At 49.4% G+C, this 22,791-nt stretch overlaps 1 protein-coding gene across 1 annotated transcript in view; it reads right to left on the reverse strand.

Annotated features, from left to right (window-relative positions):
* IGDCC3 (immunoglobulin superfamily DCC subclass member 3) overlaps positions 1-20,082 on the reverse strand; it is a 100,799-nt gene extending 80,717 nt beyond the window's left edge. The window contains exons 1-2 of the mRNA XM_059858685.1: positions 19,860-20,082; positions 9,660-9,965 (exon numbers count right to left, since the gene is read on the reverse strand). Of these exons, the coding sequence (XP_059714668.1) occupies positions 9,660-9,965; positions 19,860-19,926 (373 nt within the window). The 5' untranslated portion in view covers positions 19,927-20,082. The remainder of the gene's footprint in view (positions 1-9,659; positions 9,966-19,859) is intronic.
* Between the last annotated feature and the right edge of the window lie 2,709 nt (positions 20,083-22,791).

Consider the following 22,791-nt stretch of genomic DNA (forward strand, 5'->3'; position numbering starts at 1 on the left):
AGCGGGGTGAGGGTCCCCCACACCAGCTGTCCAAGGGCAGTGTGCAGGCAATGGGCCCCCAAACCCAATGGGGATAGGAAGATCCGGGGAGGACCAATGCCACAATCTCTAATTCCTAGAGAAACAAAGTTTTCTGAGATCAGGAGCAACAGCCAGGCTTCCCGAGGCATCAGCCAGCACACTGCTTTGGCAAAACAGTCAAGTCTGGCCCCTTTAAGTGTAGCACCCAGACTCTGTATTTAGGATTTTGACCAGTCCCTGTCATTTAGAGGTGGTGAGTGCCTGCGAAGGTCTACAGCACCCATGGATGTCCCAAGGGACAAGAAAGCTGTTTTCTCTTTGGTCATGCAAAAAAGCTTTAAAAAAAGGATTATTTCTGCTGTCATCTTTCCAATGGCCAGTCCAGCATGTGAAGACTTTTTCTTCTCTTTTCCCTCCCTTTTTTTTGAGAGACGGTTCAAGCTGACCCCCTTGGGGCCCTGTCTCTCCTCCTGAGCATTAGGATCACTAATGAAAGATGCAGTCAGGACTTTCCCTCCCGCCCCTTTACATGTTGCCGTGGGAAACTATGGTGAGCTGGACACGGATGCTGCTCTGAGGAAATGAAGTGCCTTGGCAAGCGCCCTCACCTCAGACAGAGCTGCCGTGCTGGGGCCCAAAGGGATGTCACTGCACTGCTTGGCCATTCAGGCAATGTCACCACAAGAGCCCAGGACAAGAGTAAACCTCTGGACTGAGGCTCAATGTCCCACTGCCCTCTGGGGAAGATGCTGAACTGCAGGGAAAAATATGTTTGTGGGCAAACACCACCAAAAAACAAGGGGAAATGAGACAGACTGCTGCTTCCTTCCACCTGATCATTTTGGAGATTTGATTGGTACCATAAATCTGTTTGGATTCAAATTCATTTAGGATTTGCTTCATGGGAACCCCAAAGGCCCTGGAGAACTTCTTGGCAAAAGAATGCTCCAGCTGATGTTCCTACCTTTCTACCCAAGGCACATTCAATCAAAAATAGACACAAAGCCATCTGCAAACTAACTTTAATTGGCACGGCCTGGGCACCTGGACATTTGCAACCAGCCCATCCTAAATATACATTAGCCCAGACTTTTTGTTGTATGTGAAAGCTTAGAAAAACTGGAATCACACTTTTGCAATGCTTAGTGAAGCCATGAATCCAGCTTGTGCAGTGTTGGTTTTCCTTGTCCTCCTTTTTGAATCCATGACATTCTCCTTGATGAAAGCTCACTGTGTCCCTTCCCCTTCTGACACCTCCAAATCAGCACTCCTCTGAGTCTCAGCAAACAGTGCAATCCTTGGTAGGGTGAGCTATGGTTTGGATGAAAATGGGTATCATGCTGCCCACAGAGCTGGGCAGGGAATGCCATGCACTGCACTCAAAAGCCACCAGGCAAGCTGCAGTGCCATGCTCCAAGATGAGCAAGGCGATTGAAGAAACACAAGCTCCTGCCCCTGGTCAAAAACATCTCACAGGGATCAGCCATGACTTGATCTGGCAGGTTTGCTGTCCTTGCCCTTCCCAGGCACAGCAGGCAGGAAAACACTTGGTTTTTCCTTGATGAATAAGCACAGAAGAATCGATCAAATGCAGCAGAATACAATGCTACAGCTGAAGTATGCATACACTGAACTTCTCTGCTACTGCAACACCGCCACTCATTTACACATCAGCGGCCTAAAACTATCTCTTTTGTACACCCAAATTGATCTTCACTCTTAATTAGTGCTCTCAGTTGCAGTAAAATTTCATTTGTTTCTTCCAAATGTGGCCTGATCCATTGTCCCTCTCCCTTGACCTGTGAAAATTAGTCATTGAGCTCAGTGACAGTGGTAAGTGCAAAATGCAGCATCAAAGGGACATAATGGGGCCTCTTAGGACTGACAAAAAAACACCATTAATCAAGGCATGTTCAAGAGGTGCCAGCTTACTTAGGCACGTGAGTGGCGCAGGAGTGAGGGCTCTCCCTCGGAAGGCAGAATGCAGAGGGAATGCAGAGGGATGTGTGGGTGCAGGAGAACCCCCCCTGCCCCAAGAACTGCAGTCTGCCCCACACACACAGGCACTGCTGCTTCATGGGCAGATGGTCTCTGTTCTGTATGCCCCAGTCCCAGGCATTTGTACACCTGCTATCCAATAGAGGTTATGGAGATGCACTTTTCCAGGCTGCTCCTTAGCTTGGAGAGCAGGAATGGAGCTCATCTTTAAAATGATCTTTAAAGCTCTGCTTTAAGCTCATCTGTGGCCTCTGTCAGAAGGGATGTATGGGTCAGATACCAGATCAGGAGGGAGATGTCAGCATCTGCTTTTCCAGAGCTAACACAAGAGTCTGCAGATTCAGAGATGTAAACACATGACACTGTCCATCCAGCAGCATCTTGCACAGACCCCCTTCTGTGATCCCAGAACCAAGATAAGGGGGAGGACACAAACTGCACAAACAAACCAGAGAGCTGTGGTGCTGGGGAATTATACCAGGGATCAGGACCCAAGAGACCTGTGGAGAAACCTGCACAGGTACAAAGATAGGCAAGCCCTGCAGTCAGTGAACCAGCAGCAGGGCAGCTGAAAGGGTAAGGGACCAATTTTAGCTGGTCTGGCAGAGGGAGTTTTAACATCAGAAAACCAAAGCAAAGAGGTAAATCCCTTCAAAATTCCAACCTCAGTAGCAAACAGTGTGTTTAAACCCTCTCCTGTAAATCCATGTCATTAAACAGAATAACTTGGACTCAGCAAATCCAAACGACTCTCACTTTCAAGGTCCTGCATTCAGAAGCCCACAATGGAGAACAATGAGGTGGGGAAAAAGCTGAGGATCTTGACGCCGCATTCAGAGGCCATCTGGTCCGGCCAGCACAGCCAGCGCTGGGAACGGGCAGCGTCGTGGGCTGAGATTTAATCCCAGCCACTTATTGGGTGACCTAAGGCGAATCGTTTGACCTCCTTTTGCCTCAGTCAACCCAACTGTAAAATTGGGTTTAAAGCAAGAACCTCTCTGAAAACCATATGCTGTGCCTAGGAGGAGTGGGAGCAGACTCCCTTCCCAGCAACAGGGCTACCATGGTGGGTAAAGCCAAAACCAGAGTGGAAGAGGAGGTGCATAGTCAGATCCAGCGTCCCTTGATGTCAGTAAGCTCTGGCTGATGTATCTCCCAGGTCCCATCCTGCCAGCTCTGGGAAAGCAGCTTTGGCACCTGTGCTGGGACTCACCCATAGGAAGGGATTTGTGAGGTCTGACCTCACTCATATCACTACTGCACCCAAAGGCCCCAAACATTCAAAGCAAGGTCCTCAAAACCCAATCTCAATGGTTACTCACTAGATCAAGAGCATTGATTGCTCTGGTGAAATGCCCCTCAAAACTGATTCCTACTCACAGTCCTGCCAATGAACAGTGGTAGAAAAGCAGCTCCTCTCTCACCTGGGCCCCAGTCTGGCCCCCCAGTGCGCTCCCCAGCACTTCTCTTCCTCAGAGAGAAGCAACAGTGCAGATGAAACACCATGGCCAGCTAACCTGGGTCCCTGACAAACACAAAACAGCAGTTTGGCCCCCCAGGTGTTCACAGGAGTATGTAAATCATGGCACATGTAAACACATCTTGGCTTTAGAGAAGGGAAACTGAGGCACAGCAGGTACATGGATGTCACTGGCAACACCACAGCCACCTGGGACCCTTGTAAGGCAAAATGAGAGTGCAAGACATATAAGCAGAGACCTGCCCTCCTGACTGAAATAATACAGGAGAGTTGCCCAATACTTTGAGGAGAGGCTGGAGCGGAGCAGCAGGCAGAGGGATGAGCAGGGAACAAGCACACAGGACTGCCCATGCAGGTATCACAGAGCTTCAACCCACCTTAAAAAAGAAGCAGAGAACTGCCTCATACTGCAGGTGCAGGCTGCAGAGATGTCAGAACTTCCTCAGCTGTGCTCCAAGAGTTAATTGAGACAAATAACTCAACAGTGCTGCCATTAATGAAATTCTTCTGATATATTTCCCCTGAGCTTTCTATAAATGACTAAGTGACATTACTGCCTGCAGTGCGAACCCCCTATATGAGAGATAACGCTGCCGGAGCTAAGGTTGGCACATCCACGTTAGAAGCCTTGGAAAGAAGTGCAAGATGATATTTAAATAACTATCACACTGCTAAGAAATGAGCAGCCAAAAGAAATATGGTCTTATAATATGCTCAAGTCTCAGGATGAATCCTGGCTGTTACATGCAGACGCTGAAATGCAGAAGGTGGTAAGTGACAAACTCTTGATTCTGCAAATCTACTAAAATTCCCAGTCAAATCTCCAATTTTCCCCTGGTGACTCCTATATTTGTACATTTGTTTTGCAGCACACACAGGGCCAACTGTACTGCAACAGTACAGACGTGAGAGGCAGTGTCACGTGAACCAGCATGTCCTAGGGGCAGCCAAAAGAGCTGATGGAGGGAAATAACCCACTCACCCATCATATCTATCTCCTAGAAACCTCTCACAGTGTTTCTGCTTTACCTAATTTCTTTTGCTTTCATTTTTTTCCTTTAGTAATTCCTCATGGGTATTTTTCCCCTCTGAGACCTACTGCTGCAAGCCCAGAATTTGCTCTGGGCTTGCCATAAGCACTCAAAGCAGAGACAATATAGAAACATCACTGACATTAGGGCTGAGCCCTTCTGCTAAGCATTGGAGAAGAAAGGGCAATAAATACGAGCAGAGCCACAACGGGGGTGGGGGGGGAAATCTAGCTTATGGATGGAGGAAACTTGGCACATAACACCAAGAGTTAAACTGCAATAAAATTCAAATGGCCATTAGCTAAAAAATTCCTGGGAGTAAAAGGAAGATGTTTCCAGAGCTGTAACTGACACCAGAGCAGACCTTTACCTCCAGCACATTTTGCACCAGTAAAACAAGGAGTCACAAAAGTATACCATCTCCAACTGCAAAAACGGGTTAACTAGTCCTAAGCACAAGCCATAGGCAGGGCTCTAGGGCTCTGCTGACAACACAGATACTGTACAGGCACAAGAGAAACGAACAGCAAACCCACGTGTTTAAGGTCTGCCTTGATGTTTTGAGCTGAGACTCGAAATCTGCATCCGAACAGTGGCATTGCCCAGGAAATACCTTGGTGACAACTTTGGTGCCACCTTATTTAAACCTTAATTTAAAATGCTAACTTCATAATGAGTGGAACAAAACTGTGTAAAAACATTTCCCACTCTAATCCTGGTTTGATCCCCCCCAGTATGGCCTTCTTTTGTAATTACATCCCTTTGTGATCTCACTCTAATGCCTTGTATTGTGACCCATAAAATAATCAGGCCCCTTTGTCTCTCCCTAATCCTTTTAGACTTCCTTCTTGTCTCTACACTCTTATAAATGCTGCCATTATTTGGGCTCAGCAGCTCTTCCCACCACCCCAGAGCCTGGAAAGGGGGCTGCAGGTTAAACCCTGAATATATTCTGTGCAGAGGAGCTGAAATGATGGGAAGATCTTTGCTGCTTTAAAATCCCTGTTGGATTCCCAACCTCCTCTCCTAGGCACACAGCTTGGCAGGGAAACCAACCTGAAAGTTTGCACAGGCACCAGCCCTCCCCACTTCTGTATCTTGCTGATGACCTGAAGACCTTTGGCCTCGAGGCCACAGTGGCCAGTGTGTTTGTGGGGACAGCATGCTTGTCCCCAGGCTGGGCGAGGAAAGCTGCTGCTGCTGTCTGCAGGGATCAATGCAGAGAGGAGTCACAGCATCTGCCTTGCCCAAGCTATCAATCCTGCCCTCCTGCTGGCAGGGTAAGTGCCATGGACAGCCACACACAGTGGGATGCAGGAGCAGAATTTGGGACAGGATGCAGAAGGAAAGGGGGTCAGGGAGAAGAGAAGGGCACAGGGATGTGTGGTGCTGTGCTTAACTACAAACCAGTCACCCTGCAGCAACACATAGGGAAGAAAATGCCTTTACAAACTCAGATCTGTCCAGAGTTATTATCAGGTCCTGCAGTACTTCAAATACTGGGCAGGTTCAATTCACCAAATTCAGGAAATCTCTTTGGCTGTAAATTGCACCACTGACTTAATTCCCCTTGTTCCTTTCTTTTGGTGTGGGTTTTTTGTTTGTTTGTTTGCTTGTTGTTTTGTTTTTATTTTATTTTTTGGGTTTTTCTTAAAGTATCACATCAAACAGGGAAAATTTCTGCTCTCAGGCTGGATACGTGCAAAACCTGATCCGATACCACTAATTGGAAATCACCATCAAACTGGGTAACTGCTTGTTATTGAGTGATATAATCAATGGGTCTTACTCCACTGGCTGGGCTGTGATTTATGAAGATGTGGAGCCAGGTCCATCAAGTTACAGCATTGGCAAAAAGAGCTGGAAATGCCATGAGATGACACGATCAGAGCAAGTGAGGCCAAGTTAAGTAAAGGGTGGTGATGAGAACGGTGTCTGTGTTTTGGGGAGCCCACCTTCCTGAGGAGTGGACTCTGGATGTTAAAATTGCTCAGAAGGTATCTTCATCCACAGAGAGCCAAAGCATGCTCAGCTTCTGGCATGCATAGAGGAAATCCAGCTCCTCAGAGACCTGTGAAAACACAGCCAAGCGGTGCCTCCAGAGAGCACTCTGACTATGAAACTGATTTTAATTAAGACAGCTCGGAGTCATGCGAAACTACGAAACTGTCATTGAGAGACAGAAAAGATCTGTATTCAATAACCTGATCAGATTATAAAAACATGTTGCATTCCACAACCTTTTAAACTAACACACCAGGGTTTGAACAGACACAGAAACAGCAACTGAAAGAATTCCAACTGGGGTGTTAGGCAGAGGGTAGAAATGCTGAGGGCCTCCCTGCTCAGCTCAGTCACATGTAGGCTTCTTGCACACTTGTGCTTGTTCAAAAAAAAAGTTACACTACAAAAATATTATAAATGTTTTTAGCATCTAACCAGCCAGTCCACAAACCACCCAAGGTCTGCTTCCTTCCACTGAGTATCTTTGATTAACAATGGCAACATACAGAAATACCCCAGAATTTAATGAAATCAATTTAATGAGTTAATTTTTAGGAGGAAGGGTTTAAGATGCGCCCTCTTGGTGAGGAAACTGCCAGCACCTTGAGCCCATCAAGGGCTCACGCGCAGTGGCTGAGAGCAGCATATTCTTCCAGTTAAATTTTACTCAATGCCAAGTGTTGAAGTAAATTTGAAACATAAAAATATGATATCGAGCCCACATTTCCTGAATGCAAATATGTACATTCCTCCAAGCCAAGAAGATTATATTCCAAGCAATAATACAAAGCCGGGGTCTGTAACGGTGATACGAGACTAACAGCCTGCCTTTGAAGACAGCGAAAAGTGCAACAGAGCTCTCGAGGGGCTCCGCTCTGTCAGATCTCTTTTATTCCTCTGTAGCATGGCCTTGATCAACTTTCAAGATTTTTGTTTGTGAAAGGTTTTTATTTCTCCTTTGCTTTTGTGTTCAGATGTCAGGCTCAGAGGGAAGAAGAGATCAGCGCTGGGATGAGGTTTTACCCACCGGCAGTATTTACTCTGCTCCGCAAAGGTCTGCTTAGCGCTTGGGCTTTTTTCCCTTCCAGGCAGCCAGTACCCATTCCTTCGATGCAAAGGTCCCTAAAATGGGGATAATTACCCTTCTCCTTTGACTTGCTGATTGGGACTTGGAGCAAGGAAAATCACTGTCTCTTGTGAGACTTGGGGGCTCAGGGTACAACTGTGATTCATTCTCAGGAGATTTCATCTACGATTAAGCAGAGTCCTAAGTGCAAGTGTGTGTTCCTGCGGCTCAGGCACAGCAGGGGAGCTTGCCCTGAGCAGCAGGTTACATTTACCCACAACATCCTGTTTTATTCCCGTTATCTGCACGCACCTGTGGATCAAGGCTGGGGGTGGGGAGGGGGGCTGTTTGTGCTGGCTTCACCCAGACCTCTTCTCAGGGCTGGCAACAAACCAAGCCTGAAGCTAGAATAGAGTCCAGAGCATTTTCAACACCATCCCTTTTTCATTTTGATTCATGTGAAACTACGGCTACAAAAGGAAACGCTATTCAGGGACACACAGCACATCACATACATATTGATGCAGGAGCCAAGATAACAGTGTTTATTGACAATCCACAATCTCAAAGGTAATTCCTCTGGCTCTCATGTCTCCAGTTTACAGGTCTAAGAAGTTTGGCATTGTGCTTGTGCGTGAGTCGGCTTCCAGCTCATAAATGCCAGAGCCATTCACCAAAAGTGCTCCAAGGTTTAGCACCACAAGACTGACAAGTTTGAGATCCAGCTGCTAATCTGGCAAGGCCCCAAAGCCCTTGGCTCCTGGACAATGTCACTTCTTACACTCCTGAAAAGCTAGGTTTGCAGATGGCCACTTCATGTACTCAGGAATTGTTATACACAAGGGCTGGAGTGTTCCCTTGGTGGGCTGCCAGCCGGCCCTGGCACTGCGGGGAGCGGGCAGCAGCATTCCAAAAGGCCCCCCAGTTTGGGAAATGCAGACAAGACCTCAGCCTCAGACTTTGCCTTAGACTTTTCCTGCTTCGCAACAAAAAATCATGGTGGTATTTGCAATTGCAATAGAAGCATTAGTAAGTTGCTTGCACAGAAAGAAGAACAGTAGCCAAACAAGCCGGAGAACCCTTCAGCAAAACTTAACAAACCAGTGTCCTGCCAGGTCTCGTGGCTGTACCACACACCCATCCTCACACTCACATAGAAATTACATCCAGCAGCAACTTCTGGTTGAATGCAAAAAGGATCAGTGGCTGCACTCCCAGAGCCCCCAGACAGTCTGTGGGCAAAGAAAGGCACCAACACAAGAGGGATAGAAACCACTAGAGATCCCCCCAGCTCTACTGGGTGGCAGTCCTGGGACAAACACCAACCACCAACCAGAGCTGACAAGGGAGAACCAGGAGATCCAACAGAACTGACTGCTCTGGCCAGGGCAAAGCAATGGGCTAACGTCAGGTAGCGTGCAGAGATGGAGTCACAGTCTGCCCTGGAATTCTTCCTCCCTCACCTTTAAATTTCATTCCCTCACTGGCATTTTCATCTCTCTCCTCCTCCAGACTCCCCCATCAGACAATCTGTCTGGTGTTGTTAGCCTTGCCCCCAAAGGCACTGCCACGCTGGGTAGTAAATAAGACCTTGCTGCCTCTACACTTCCAGCATTAAATAACAAAATGAAAGATACCATGACCTTCAGGAGATCTTTGCCTATGGTTTGGGAAGTGGTGCCTGCCAAGCAGAGCCCAGCTGTGCTGCACAGCAAAGGGGCTTCCAAACTCACCACAGGAGATACACAAACCACAGACTACTTCACCACATGATTTTAGTGTAACTTACACCTCCAACACAGAGAATTTGCTGTTGGAAGGTGGCTTTTAGTTTTCTACCCAAGAAAGCTGATGAGCTCTTCTTTCACATTTGGACAGCTACACAGATTAGATGCCAGCCAGATTTTGACACCAGCTCTAGGGTTTTTCTCTCTTCCCTCTCTTTAATGCCTGCTCCATGAAAACCCAGCACCCACCATACTGCCCTCCTTCTCAACAAAACCAGCGCCCCTTGTGGGATTGCCCTGTGAGGTGGGGGTGGGACAGTGTCTGTACTTACTTGCTGCCTGAATCTTTGCCTTCCGGCTCACCAGCAGCCCATAGTGGTTCTGTGCCATGCAGTCGTACTCGCCTTCATCCGAGGACCCATCTCCCCGGACCCTCTGGAAGCGGGAGACGTAGAGAGACCCATTGGCCAACATAAAGGCATTCTCACTGTCCACGATCATCACGCCATTCTTCCGCCACGTGATGGTGATGGGCTGGATGCCCTCCACCTGGCAGTAGAGGATCAAGGGCTGCTCCTGCACAGCTATGTCATCACTAGGCTCCACAACAAACGCCAGCTCGGAGGAACGGCCAAAATCTAAAAATGAAGAGTGTAGGGCAGAGTCAGCAGCATGTCCAGGAGCAGTAGCAAGAGTCAACTGCTATGGCGGGAAACAGGATGATGGAAACATTCTGAATGTGCTACAAAGTGCAAGTGTTTCCAAGAAACACAAAACCCACTGGCACGCTTTACCTCCCAAGAGTCTCTGAACCTCGGGGTGCAATTTCTTAAAGTACAACCACAGGCAAAGTCCTTCAAGGCTGCCTTTGGAGATTCCAGTGAAGGGGACAGGCAGGCACACCCCTCCAGCAGCTTGCCAAACCCTAGCTCCACTCCATACTGCCCTGAAATTGCCTTTTCACCTCCCCTTGCAGGTGTGCAGCATTAGACAAAACTTGCACAAACATCCATTCCCAGCCCAGGAGCAGAAGTGCACACCAGTGCTGGAAAGCCATTCCTCTCCCCACATAACCAGGCAGAGGGGCTGTGCCGTGCCCCCGACCCGTTTGCAGCACAGCCGGCGGGGGTGAAGGGGGGATCAGCAGCTCCTGATCCAGACCATATTGCCACCGGCATCTTCCCGACACTTCTCCTGCTTGGCAGAGCAGGAGGCTGTTTGCCTCTCGCACGCAACACCGTGCCCTTCTGTGGCTTTGGTCTCTCTCATGCTGTAACAGGCAATGCATGGTGCTATTCAGCCCTTAATGAAGAGCAAGTTAAGCACCAAAATACAAATGCACAATGTTCCGGCTCAGCCACACAAAAGGTTTCTTGCAAAGCAATTACGCTAAACGATGTCCACGAGAGATAAGTTATTGCAGAATTTGTACCAACAATAGGCAAACCCTCACTTCCAATGACACAGATACGTCCTAATTTACTTCTTTTGCCACGAGAACATTTAAACACTGTGTCTTTGGCACATTATGCTTCACTTGGTCACAGCACACCTTTTGAGGGTACAATTTGCCCTGTAGTCATGATCAGATACTTCAGAAGAGGACAGAGAATAGAACTATTGCTTAAAGATTGGCCAAAATATATGCAGACATGAAAGACAAAAAGAGACCAAGAAATGAGAGTTATATAGATATTTGAAGGCTGCAAATGCAGGGATGGAGGTGAACTGGGTTTTTTTAAAGAGGAGCAATGGTGAAGAAATTCCAGCCGAGTAAGAAAACTACAGTTTCATCCAAATATGGAGAGAGCCTTTCCAACAGTTCTCTTCTGCACTGGCCCTTCAAGGTGGGGGTTTCCCAACCTGTGACAGAGCTTCTTTCCTCTTTCACAGGCTCAGGGGAACCAACTCCACAGATACTCACAGAATCAGGATGCACTCAAGCAATATCTCTTGCCAAACACCAGCCACAGCACAGGCTCTGTAATACCTGTCCCTCATACAGATCCCACTAAGGACAGAATCCCCCCCACACTAGGCTCAAATGCAGGGTGGAGGGCAGACTGTTAATGCATAGTAAGAATAACAGAGATGAGAAGAGGCAGTTACATTAAAGAAAGAGAAGAAAAAAAGTCTGTCTTTTCTGCTCTGCAAACCCAGTGAGATTTTTTTTTTCTTTCTTTCTGTAAATCCCCACTGCTTTCTACGGCAACTTAAATTGGATTATGGGGGATAAACATTGAGTGCAACCTGAGCCGAGGCAGATGGACGGAGCAGACAAAGACAGCAGTGGTACTGCAGGGCCAGGCCGAAGGTACTGCCAACGAGGTATGAGTGTGTGCAAGGAATGGACAAACCCCACTTAGTGACAGGCACCTAAAACACACACTTTATTAACCCATTAAGTCTTAAAATGTCAGGCTAGCTCCAGCCATCTCGGTGATCTATCGCTCACTGTGACTCCTTTTTTATGAGATAGCCCTGGGGTCCTCTCAGCAAGTCAGACTGCAGCCAGCACAAACCCATCAATTACTTTTTTTTGGTGAAAATTAAGGAATTAGATGAATGCTCTGCATTTTTCTGCAAAGTGGCCAGAGTCTCAACACCATGCTGGGGCCCCATTCCCTGTGTGGGTGCTCTGGCCAGTTAGGTAGGATAAGGAGCCTTGCATCCTCATGCTGAGCCAAAAGGGACTTGGGACTCCAGAAAATTGAAGATTTCAGGATTTAGCCTAATGAGCAATCAGAAAAAAAATCAATAATTAAATAAATGCCCCATCTTCCCCCAGCACCCTGTACTCTTAGATAAAACAGCTTATTATTATATGTACAATAAAAGGAAGAATCAACATAATTACATGCCCTTCCTACAATTGCTGTCATTATAACAACCATCATTAAGGCCTGTGATTGGAGATAATCATGTTTGCCTCCATAAACATTCGGTCTGCATCCTCACTCCAGGCTGCTCGAACTGCAGGAGTGATGATGCTTGTGATTAGGACTGGGGTCCTCAGACACTTGCTGGAGCGGGGACAGGCACTGGGGTCTCCTTGGGCCGCACTCAAGAGCAGGACTGTGCCTTAAGGTCTGACACTGTGCAACTGGTTTGTTACCTGTAGACACCTGGAAGTGTCCAGAAGCACCCAAATTCCAACTCAACTCAGGTTTTTCTCATGGGACGCTTATCAGACCTTGAAGAAATCTTGCTGCCTCCTTCCTGGAGTTTCAGGGCCAGGTGACCAACTAACCAGATGCATGGGAAGAAGCTAGTTCACCCCACCTGGGGATCTGGGAGAAGCCAAGATCTGTCTTTTACCTGTCTCAAAGGCAGACTCTCAACACAGAGCCCTTTTTTCCCAGGATGTTTAGGATGAAAGACAAAGGGACAGATGCTCCCAGAGGAATCTCCATAGTAGGACAAGAAGATTCCTGGTGTTTGCTCTAGAGATCAGCTCAGAGGAGCCGGAGGGAGAGCACAGACATGATAAGGGGTAGGATAATGGTGGGAGAGAGGAACCCACCCAATTCCATCAGCATAAAGAACTGATTGTGGTTACCAGTGAGGCACAGAAATGATGCTGCAAAGTTGGAAGTAAACGACACTCCAAAGGCACATGGAAATAGTAAAAGTGCAATTAATTGAGAGACAGCAAGGAAATTGCTGAGGCTGTGCACATTCACTCAGGGAGTCTAAAAACCCCATCCCTCTCCAATAGCTGTGTGTGTATCCAAACCCCTCTAATCCCACACAACATCCCAGGTACCTCCCAAAACGGACTGCAAGGCAGCATGGCTCACAGGCACTCCCTGCTCGAGGCAGGAACTGTGCAGCTCTGCTCGTGGCAGCTCGAGTTTGCAGTTGGAGCCGGGGCGTCAGGCAGGCAGCTGAACAGCCCGCCTGTCTCGACGCCGGCAGCGTGTGAGGGAAAACTGCTTTGCTTTCTGCAAAGGGATGGAGGGAGGAGGCATGATTAGCTCTGACATAAAGGCGACAAGAAAGTTACTGGAATCCTCATTCGACAAGTCTCCTTTTGAGAAACATTTACCATCTCCCTGAGCAATATAATATGTGACTATATGTGCAAATATTTAACAAAAACTACTTCCCCTATTGATCAAGCAAGCCAGGCATACTCAGAGAAACCAATTAGCACTTGTGCTTTTGAACCAAGAGATTTATTTAGTGCTGAGAGAAAGAACTTCAAATTAATGGGAAGCTTAAAAGACTCTTTGAAGTACATTTAAAAAAAAATAAGTTTAATTATTTTTTACTTGACACTGTGATGCACATTCAGGGCTTCAAAAGAACCTTGCTTATACCCCTGTATGGTCCTTTTCCATTTGGGAAACATGATTTTGGCTTCCCCTCCTGTGCTTCAGTGACTAATGTCACCGCTCTAATTAGCGGTGCCATCCATGGCCAAGGATCTCAGTCTCCTCCTGGCTCATCCTCCTGGACCCCATCCAGACCCACAGCCAGCAGAGCCATCCCTGCCCTGGGAGCACGTGGTCCTGACAGATGAAGCCCATATTATTACTCCTGTTCTAGACAGGGAACATTAATCACAGAGGGATGAAATAAGCTGCCAACAGCCCGCTCTGAGCTTGTGGCAAGGCGAGATATTGTGGGAGTAGTTGGGCCCACCCAGCTTTTCCTGGTGCAGCATCACTGGGAGTACTGCTGGGGAGACCAGCTCCTTCCTCATCTCACCAACAGCATGACATCCACCTGCAAATTGCCTCACATCAGCACAAATTTGCCCCCATCTGATTTATTGTGTTTATTCCCAGCATAACACAGCCTTAATCAGCAGCATAACCACCACCAAGGATACCCACTCCAGTCCTGCTCCAATAAAGCCAAAAGAAGATGCGCAGGACCAGAAGATTTTAGTGGGATTTCATAGGTGAGTATCAGGACCAAAAACCTGGATGAAGATTGGGCCATGAACATGAAAAATAGCTCCTGTTTTTCCAGTGGTGGGTTGTTTTTCATTCACATCCTTCTGCAAATGGAAAGACATGGAAGGAAGAGATATATGGACCTGAAGGATGTTCTCCAACAGATTATAACAAGCTTCAGGCTGATGAAATTGGCAGCCTAAAAATCCAGCTGGTGCCCTCTTAAATCTCCTTGAGCCTGACCCAGACCCTAAGGAAAAAAGCGCTACACTGCAGTAAAGTGCAAATTGGCTCTTTAGGGCATCCAGAAAATTTACATTTAAAGAAGAGGAGAATAGGCTGTAACAGGCCCCACATCTTGCTGGCAGTAAAGTTTACTAGCTCAGAATTTTTTATTCCCTTCCCTTTTGGATGGGAGGTTATATAAAGCGATTTTTCCATCAGGGAGCATAAACCACATCCACTCGTTAAATGATTGCAGGAGGTCTCTGACCTCCTAACAGAGAGGGATAACACAACCTCTCAGCCACCTGATGGAGAGCCCAGAAACACCCAGCATTGCTGCCCTCACTGGGGACACCGATTTTAGCTGAGGAAGGCAAGGAGCATGAAGAGCCAAAGAAGTTGTCCCAAATAATTTTCAGATGTTTGAGACCAGACTGAGCAAATCCCAGGAGGTCGCATGTTGAACACTGTGGAAGCTGGAAGCATTCACAGCACAAAGAGCCTTTCTAGGACAAGCCCCAAGTCCTTGTAGGCTCCCCCATATCTAAAGAAGGCGGGATAAAACCTGTTGGTATAGCTGGAAAGGGCAAAGACCTTTCCTGAGCTAATTACTCACAGTAGCTCCCATCCACAGCCAGGCATCCTGAGAGCATGGCAGCAAGCCATGGGTAGGATGCACTGTTATTTGCATTCCCCACTTATTTCACAGCCCTGACCAGATCACAGCCTCACCACAGAGGGCATCAGCGACACAAACACAGAGCAGGGAACAACCGTGCACAAATAGAGAGCAAAGGCACAGCCAAGATGGGAAATGCTGTGCCAGAGCCAGGGTCCTGCAGGCTTCAGCTCCCAAGGCTGCTCTAACACAGGACAGGGGAACAGCCGGTTCATTCCCTGACCCTGCAGGAAAGGATCAGGGAGGTGGCTGTCCCCACAGCCGGGCCCTTGCACAGACCCAGCAGGAAATGGACTGGCCACTCAGGCAGTGATAGTGCCCATGGATCAGAGATGGTGGCTGGCATGATGGCACAAGGCTGCCAAAAAAGCCACGGGCGCCTTGGCATCACAGTGCCAAACCTCACCAGCCAACACAGCCCTGCCACCAAGCCCTTGAATTTCAGCTCGAGAGGGGAGGGAAGGGAAGAGAAGGTTTGGGGAAGGGGAAGGGGAAGGTCTTTCTGCAGGAAAGTTAGTGTGCACATGACAAACTTTGAAACTCTTAATTGTGTCCAGGGGATACAATTAGTATCAATACAATTACAAAGAGCAAACTCAGCCCTCTCTCCTCCCTGCAATCCCCTCTGCCTTATCACCTCCCACCCTGAAATTCAGGATGGAGGAAAGCATCTTGTTCTTCTCAAGGAGCTGAGCACTGCATGGATCCCTGCTCACTCCAAAACCAGCACCTTGAAACACGAGCTCTTCTCTCTCTTTTCACATACTCTCAGGTTTCAGCAGCAACGACCCTTCTGCAAAAGCATCTTCACAGCTCAGCAGAACCATTCACCACGACCCACATCCCCTGACTTGCCATCAGCTTCATCAACACAATCTCATGTGCAAGAACAACAAAAAAAAACAGGTAGCAAATCCTTGACTCCGCTCTGAAACTCTGGTTTTAAATTACCAAGACGGAGCAGGTCTGGGTTGTTAAGTGACTTGGCTGCTCTCAAGTGGAGGGTGCAACACAACGGTGACATCTGATATAATAGCAAGGCCAGATCAGTGTGCTCTGTGCTTTTCTCCTGCACTCGCCTATTTGCCTCTCTCGTCTCTTAAAGTGCAATTATTGACATGTTCGCCTTCTTAACCATCAGTTTTATAAGCTTGCCAATGACTTCTGAACATGTGTAAACAATTATTTTTATTTTCTTGCAAAACCAAAATGTTGGATATTCTTTTGGATAAGCAGACTCGGGTAGATTTTCATGAGCCCTGCTACATAATTTATTAGTTTCTAAACTCTGTAAAACTAAAAACTCCACTAAAGTTCAAATAAGTTTGTGATTTCAAAATAATTTTTAATGGACTATTCCTGTTTCTGACTAATGTTGCACAATTTATTTAAATGGGAATGCTTAATCTGCAGAGGTAGATTCTTGGATTGTTTTGTTAGTTAAATAAAAGGACGATATCATGGGCCAGAAGCCCAGGAGTGCAAATCATGAAATATTGTGGGGAAAAGGGACTGAGAAAAATGCATCTTCTATCCCAGATGTGCTGCAGGCTGCAAAATTAAGTACATGATCTGCTCATCCCATGGCTTTGGAGCAGAGTCTAAGGGTCTGTGAAGCAAGGGTTGGCATTGCGTGGGGTCACTGCTTGGCACTTCACATGCTGTGACGCAGGACCCTTAAGAAATAAGGAAATCAGAAATAAAAAAGTTCAAGCAGACAGAAAGAGGGAGAGAGACTTTCTCATTTGCACAAATAAAATGAGAGCAGTTTTGCAGCTCTCTGCCAGGCAGTGCTGCTGCTGAGCTTAACCAGGCTGGCCCGTGCCAGGCTGACAGCACATGGGCCAAACCTGGGATTGAACAGGATGGAAGGGAGTAGGGAGCCAAGCTGTAATCCTGGATTTGGAGCTCTCTGCCCAGATCCTCTCCCCTGGAACTCTCTGCAAGCTCCTAAGTGAGCATGGGAACTTGTTTTGTGCCAGATCCAGAGCCTGACAGGTAACAAGAAGAAGTACTATTATATCAGCTTAATATTTCTAACTCCCTTCTCAGGGGGTGGTGGGGCAGATTAGAAGGGGAGCAACCTGTCCTGTTGCCCCCTCTCTCACCTTGCTATATTTATACACTTCCAAAGTTTACTTTTGGCACCATGATGGCCCCAGCAAGCACCTCAGTGCCATGAGCACGGGTGGCTGCACACTCACACCCCTGTGCCAGCTTTGTCCTGAGCACAGGTCCCAAAGGTGGTGGACACTGATATGGCTGTGCAACGCCTGCCCCACTTCATGGGCTGCCTGCTGCCTCCACGTGGGAAAACCACGTCCTGAGATTCTCCTGTTGAACTCCCGAGAGAGATGAAGCCCAAACGTGGGCTTGAATTTCATACTGAGTCTCTGAGCGTTACTGGGGAAATGATACCCGATACTCTCTATGTATATTAAGAAAAAAGACAGGGTATTACACCAATATAGTAGAAAGCAATCATTTTTTTTCATCTGAAAAAAGACAACAAAGCCATACAGAGTAGAAATTAGTGAAAGCTTATAGCTTCAATAATTTAGAAGTTAAGCCTACTTAAACATAAATGATGATGCTTAATTCCAAGGCTGTTACTGAGCAGAGCCGGGGAGCCTCTCGTATCCTATGCCTGCCTTTGAATGCCGGGCTCAGCAATAACAGACAAAAGCTGTCCACCACCCAGAACAAAGAGCTCCAGGAAATTAAAAAAAAAAAAAAAAAAAAAAAAAGAAAGAAAGAAAAAAAAAAGAAAATACTATCTCGCTGCTGAGCCCACTCCCGCAGGCTGACCAGCAGCTCCCAGTGCCTGGTTCACAGTCGCCAGACCAGCATTCTGAGGAGTTTGAAAACCACAGGGCTGGGAGTGGAGCATCGTGTCCCGCAGAGCGCGGCACTGCTCCCACACAGCATCCCCGGCGAGGCTGCTCCGGCGCTGACTGACACTGACGCGGGAGGGTTTATTGAACTCAGCAGAGCGCACTAACACGTTACCTCGCTGTTAACCACGCCGAGAGCACAGAAATCCACCGAAGCGGGGGGGAAAGACCGTCAGAACCAAAAAACTTTGAAAGTGTAGCCAAACACCCCTCAGCAGGGCCAGCAAAACACACCCCGAAGTCAGGAGCCACTGACCCGCCAAGGCACAGCATAAACAAACACACGGGACAATTTGGACTGCAGCAGGCGATAACCTAGCCCCAAATTCAAGTTGCTAAAGTTCTGCTTTCAAGTATTCAGTTATTTTCCTTTCCTCCGTCCAAAAAAGAAAAAACAAAACAAAACCAAACCAAAACAAAAAACTTCTTAAACCATCCTCATTGTACTACTCAGGAATCTTAACATAATAACAAGACCTGCTTCATTACATCCACTTCTCAGATAATTTCTATTTTCCACGAGTTCCACTGGTTTCTCCTCCTCGCGCGGTTCCTACGGACCACGTGGCGAGATTTATGATACGACTAACCCACAGATTTGCTTTCTAAACACCCTAGCAGCTAATCTTTGATGAATCTATCACACACTTTTCTCCCTCTGACCATGCTGGGCTGCTTACAGGGCTTTTTTTTTAAATAATTCACAGAATAGGCACAGAATGGTTTGGATTGCAAGAGACTTTAAAGACCATCTCGTTCCAATCCCCCCGATATGGGCAGGGACACCTTACACTAGCCCAGGATGCTCAGTTCCTACTTTTCCTTATCTAGAAGGTTGTTAAAGAGAGACTAGAACAGGATGCACACGGGTATTTTGCTGCAGAACAGCATCTTTGTCAGATTAGACCCATGCATCACCAGTAGAAGAAAAACACTGCCATTTATCCGCAGGATATGTGCACAGTAGGTCCAGAGAAAGCTCTCTTTTGATGTTTTGTAGTCCGGCCCGGTGGACTGTGCTACTAATGCGGAGCCACCTCACGGAGCTCCCCCAAGAGCTGGCGTTACAGGAGAGCACAATATACTTGTAGGTCTGAAGTTGCTCGCGCTCATCCCTGGTTAACTTGTCTCCCAACATCTCTGTCGCTATCACAGCCTTTGCTGACGAACGCGACGCGTCCGTCGGGCGCTGCCTCCCGCTCCCACCGGGTGACGATCCCGGCGGCTCTTACGATCCGGGCACGGGCGGATGGCCAGCCACGCCACTGCCCCGGCAGCCACCACACCCCTCCCCAGCGCCAGCGGTGGGGGCTCGGGCTCCACAAACACCACCGTCCCTCCCTAGAGCCCCCCGCACAAGGGGTTTCCAAATAGAAGCACAGCTCCTGGGGAGCACTTCGGGATGGGCTGATGCGGGACTCCGCAGCCCCAAGCCACGACCCCTGCTCGCCCTCCCGGAGGAACGCGCCCCGTTCCCGCGGAGGGATGCTGACCCGCGGGGACCCCCACGCCTCACCGGGGGACACACGCGAAGCTGCTCGGCCCCGTTCAGCCCCCGCGGCGGCCCCGAGCCACGGGAAGGGGAGAGCGCGAGGCTACGAGTGTCCGCGGACGAGAGAGGGGAAGCGGGACTGGCGGCGGGGATGGCGAGGGACAAGGGACGAGCAATGCCCTGGCCACCTCGGGGGTGATGAGGGGACGCGAAGTGCTGGAAGGACGGACGGACGGACGGACGGAGCGGCCGCGGGGAGAGGCGCCGGTGCCGGGCGCGGCGGCTGCAGGTCCATGTCCGCGCCCCCGCCCGCTCCCCCAGCCCAGCCCGGCTCTTACCTCCGCGGCAGACAAGCAGCAGCAGCCCCAGCAGGCAGGCGGGCAGCGCGGAGCCCGGCGGAGCCATGGCATCCCGGGCGGGCGGGCTCGCCTCCCTGCGCCCCACGGGGAGGGAGCAGCCCGCCGGCAGAGAGGGAGGGAGGGGAGGAAGGAGGGCGGCCAGGCGAGAACCACCCCCAGCTGTGGGGCTGGCGGGAGGAGGAGGTGGGGGGGGGGGGGGAAAGGAAAGGGAAAAAAGGGGAAAAGCGGCTCTCAGCGGTGCTGCCCTCGGCGCGAACACGCCGCCGCGCCGGGCGGGCGGGGGGCGGCGCTGAGGGAGCGGGGCCGCCGGCGGGCGGGGGGCGGGCGGGCAGCGCCTTGCGCCATCTTGCGCATTCGCCGGGGCGCCGGCAGCGCTGGCCGGGCTGAGAGGCGGGGGCGGCTCCGTGAGGGGCCACTCCGCGCCCGGGACCCGCGGGGAGTGTGCAGGGAGCCTCGTGGGTCTGCCTTCACCGGAGCCCCCTCACGGCGCTCCCGTCAGAGCACGTCTCAAAACCCACTCACGGGTCTAGCCTCACAGACCTCCCCTCATGTGTCTCGCTCACCAGAGCCCCTTCGCGTTTCTCCCTTCACAGGAGCCCTCTCTTCAGAACCCACTCGCGGCTCTCCCCTCACTGGTGTCGCTTCACGGGGCTCCCTTCACAGGGCTGCTCTCACCAGTGCCACCTCACGGAGCTCCCCCACCGAAGCTCTGTCACCTGTGCCCCCTCACGGGTCTCCCGTCACTGAGGCAGCCCCACAGGTCTCCCCTCACCAGAGCTGCTCCAAGAGTCTCCCGCCACCGGGCTCCCCTCGTGCGTCTCCCTCACCAGAGACCCCTCAAGGGTGTCCGCTCCCTGTCACCGGAGCCCCCTCACGGATCTCCCCGCGCCGCTTTCACTGCCGAGGGCTCCCTTCACGGAGCTCCGGGGATTACACGGACACATCATGGGGGGGCCTTCCCCTCACCGGGGCAACCTCGCAGGACCGCAGAAGAGCCTGGCTTGTCCCATCTCTGTACTCCTGATTTTAAAGCTAACCTAAGTGACTTACCCGAGTCAGTAATGCAGGTGTTGGACCAGCCTGCTCACCCTGGAAGACGCCCCAGTGAGGAAGGACCCAGTAAGGGATGGGTCTGCTCCTAAATCATGCCACAGCAGGATAACTTGTCTGCCCTCCTGGCATGAAAAAAGGATAACGTGTTCTTACATGGCTCTCAGCCCCTGTGCCCACGCAGTATTTTCTGCCTTCCAACTGATCCTACCCTGTCCCTTGGCCCATGTTCTCCACAAACATAACTCATATCATCACTTTTAGCAGCAAAAACCATCTATGCAAGGACAGCTCAGTGTTTTGTGGTGTTTGCTTGGCAAAAAGGAACTAAAATGAAATAAAAGTCAATCCTAACTAATTTCTTTCTTCAGACTAAAACCAGATTTTGTGGACTGGGTTACTAAACCCTGTAACCATTCCTAGAAATCTGGTGAAAAACCCTTTGTGAAGAGGAGCGATGTGAGGCTCCCCTGGATGGTGCACCCTTAGCTGGTCGGAGTCAGCTAACGAGGAAAGAAGACGTCACTACATCTGCTCCACATTAAAGCTTCCTTCGTCTAGCAGAGGGTTGAGCTGTATGAGGCTCCTTTCAGCTGGGGAAGAATTTGCTCTGGCTCCACCAGCCTCTCGGTAACATCTGAATTTCTGTGCTGTCCCTGACCTTTTGGCACCAGCCGTGCTCTTGCTCCGACTCCCTGGCTCCTGCCATGGGGCCCCATCAGCATTTATGTAACGCTTGAAGCCATCATGGACTTGTGGCTGCTATTACTGAGGATGGCTTGTGGGAATTAATAATTCCAAGAGAAATTGAGCACAATGTGCTTGACAGGACTGCTTTCCCTGTGAACCACAGATTTTGTGTGCTTTTGCTGCCAAGTGCCCTGGCAGGACCCAGGGGTTGGGGGATGTAGGTACATGTTTAGGGTATCACCAACTTCACCCCCACACCTTGTAAATGACACTGGTGACACATTCAGAAATCATCCACTACTCCAAACAATAGGATTTATATGAAAAACCATGAGATCTTTTAGGGAATAGGCAGGTTTGGGGCTTTTGGAGCCACCTAAGAGCAGGAATTCAGAGCACTCGCGTTTTTCTACGCTCTGTAAGCATGAGGGCTTAGAAAAGTTGCTTTGTACTGGAGGCAGGAATTTGCTTATCACACTGTGAGCAGAAATCGGAGCCTTTGGAAAAGCAGCAGGGTTGCAGGAGTGACGGGTCTAGCCCAAACTGAGGCTCCAAACCCTTTCCTGCAGAGCAGTCAAAGGGTTTCCTCTGTCTCCCTTGCTGCTGAGGGGCACAGGATCTGTCTGTCCATCTGCCCTCCCTCTCCACAATGCCCTCTGAGGGCATCACTCACCCCTCCCTCCCTGCACAGCAAATTTCCATCAGCTCCAATTGTGCTCCTGATTTACACCAATTAACTGCAAACTGAGGTCCCCAAGACACCATTAGTAGTTTCAGTGGATGAAGTGGGAGATTAACTTGTCTGAATTCACTCCATTTATTATTCTGTGTGTAATTGTGGTTACCCTGCCAGCTAACAGTCTGGGAGCTTTTCCCTTATGTACGTACATGCAGGTTTTAGCATCTGCTTCATGGTCAGTGAGCAATGAGGAGTGGGAGCCAAAATTTTGGCATCCACCTTGAGGCACTGAGCCTAGAGCCATGCCAGCAGTGGTGGGACCACTCCAGGACCTGCTTTTGGAAGCTCCAAAAACTGTTTTCTCTGTGTCTGTTGAGAATCTGTGAAGCAGTCCCAGCCACCTCACTGCATCACACAGCCCACTGTCTTGGGCTGTGCCATGTTCCAGAGGGCTGAGCTGGGCCACACACTGCACTGGTAATTGTAACTCCC

The sequence above is a fragment of the Haemorhous mexicanus genome, chromosome 13, assembly GCF_027477595.1.
Source record: "Haemorhous mexicanus isolate bHaeMex1 chromosome 13, bHaeMex1.pri, whole genome shotgun sequence".
NCBI lineage: Eukaryota > Metazoa > Chordata > Aves > Passeriformes > Fringillidae > Haemorhous > Haemorhous mexicanus.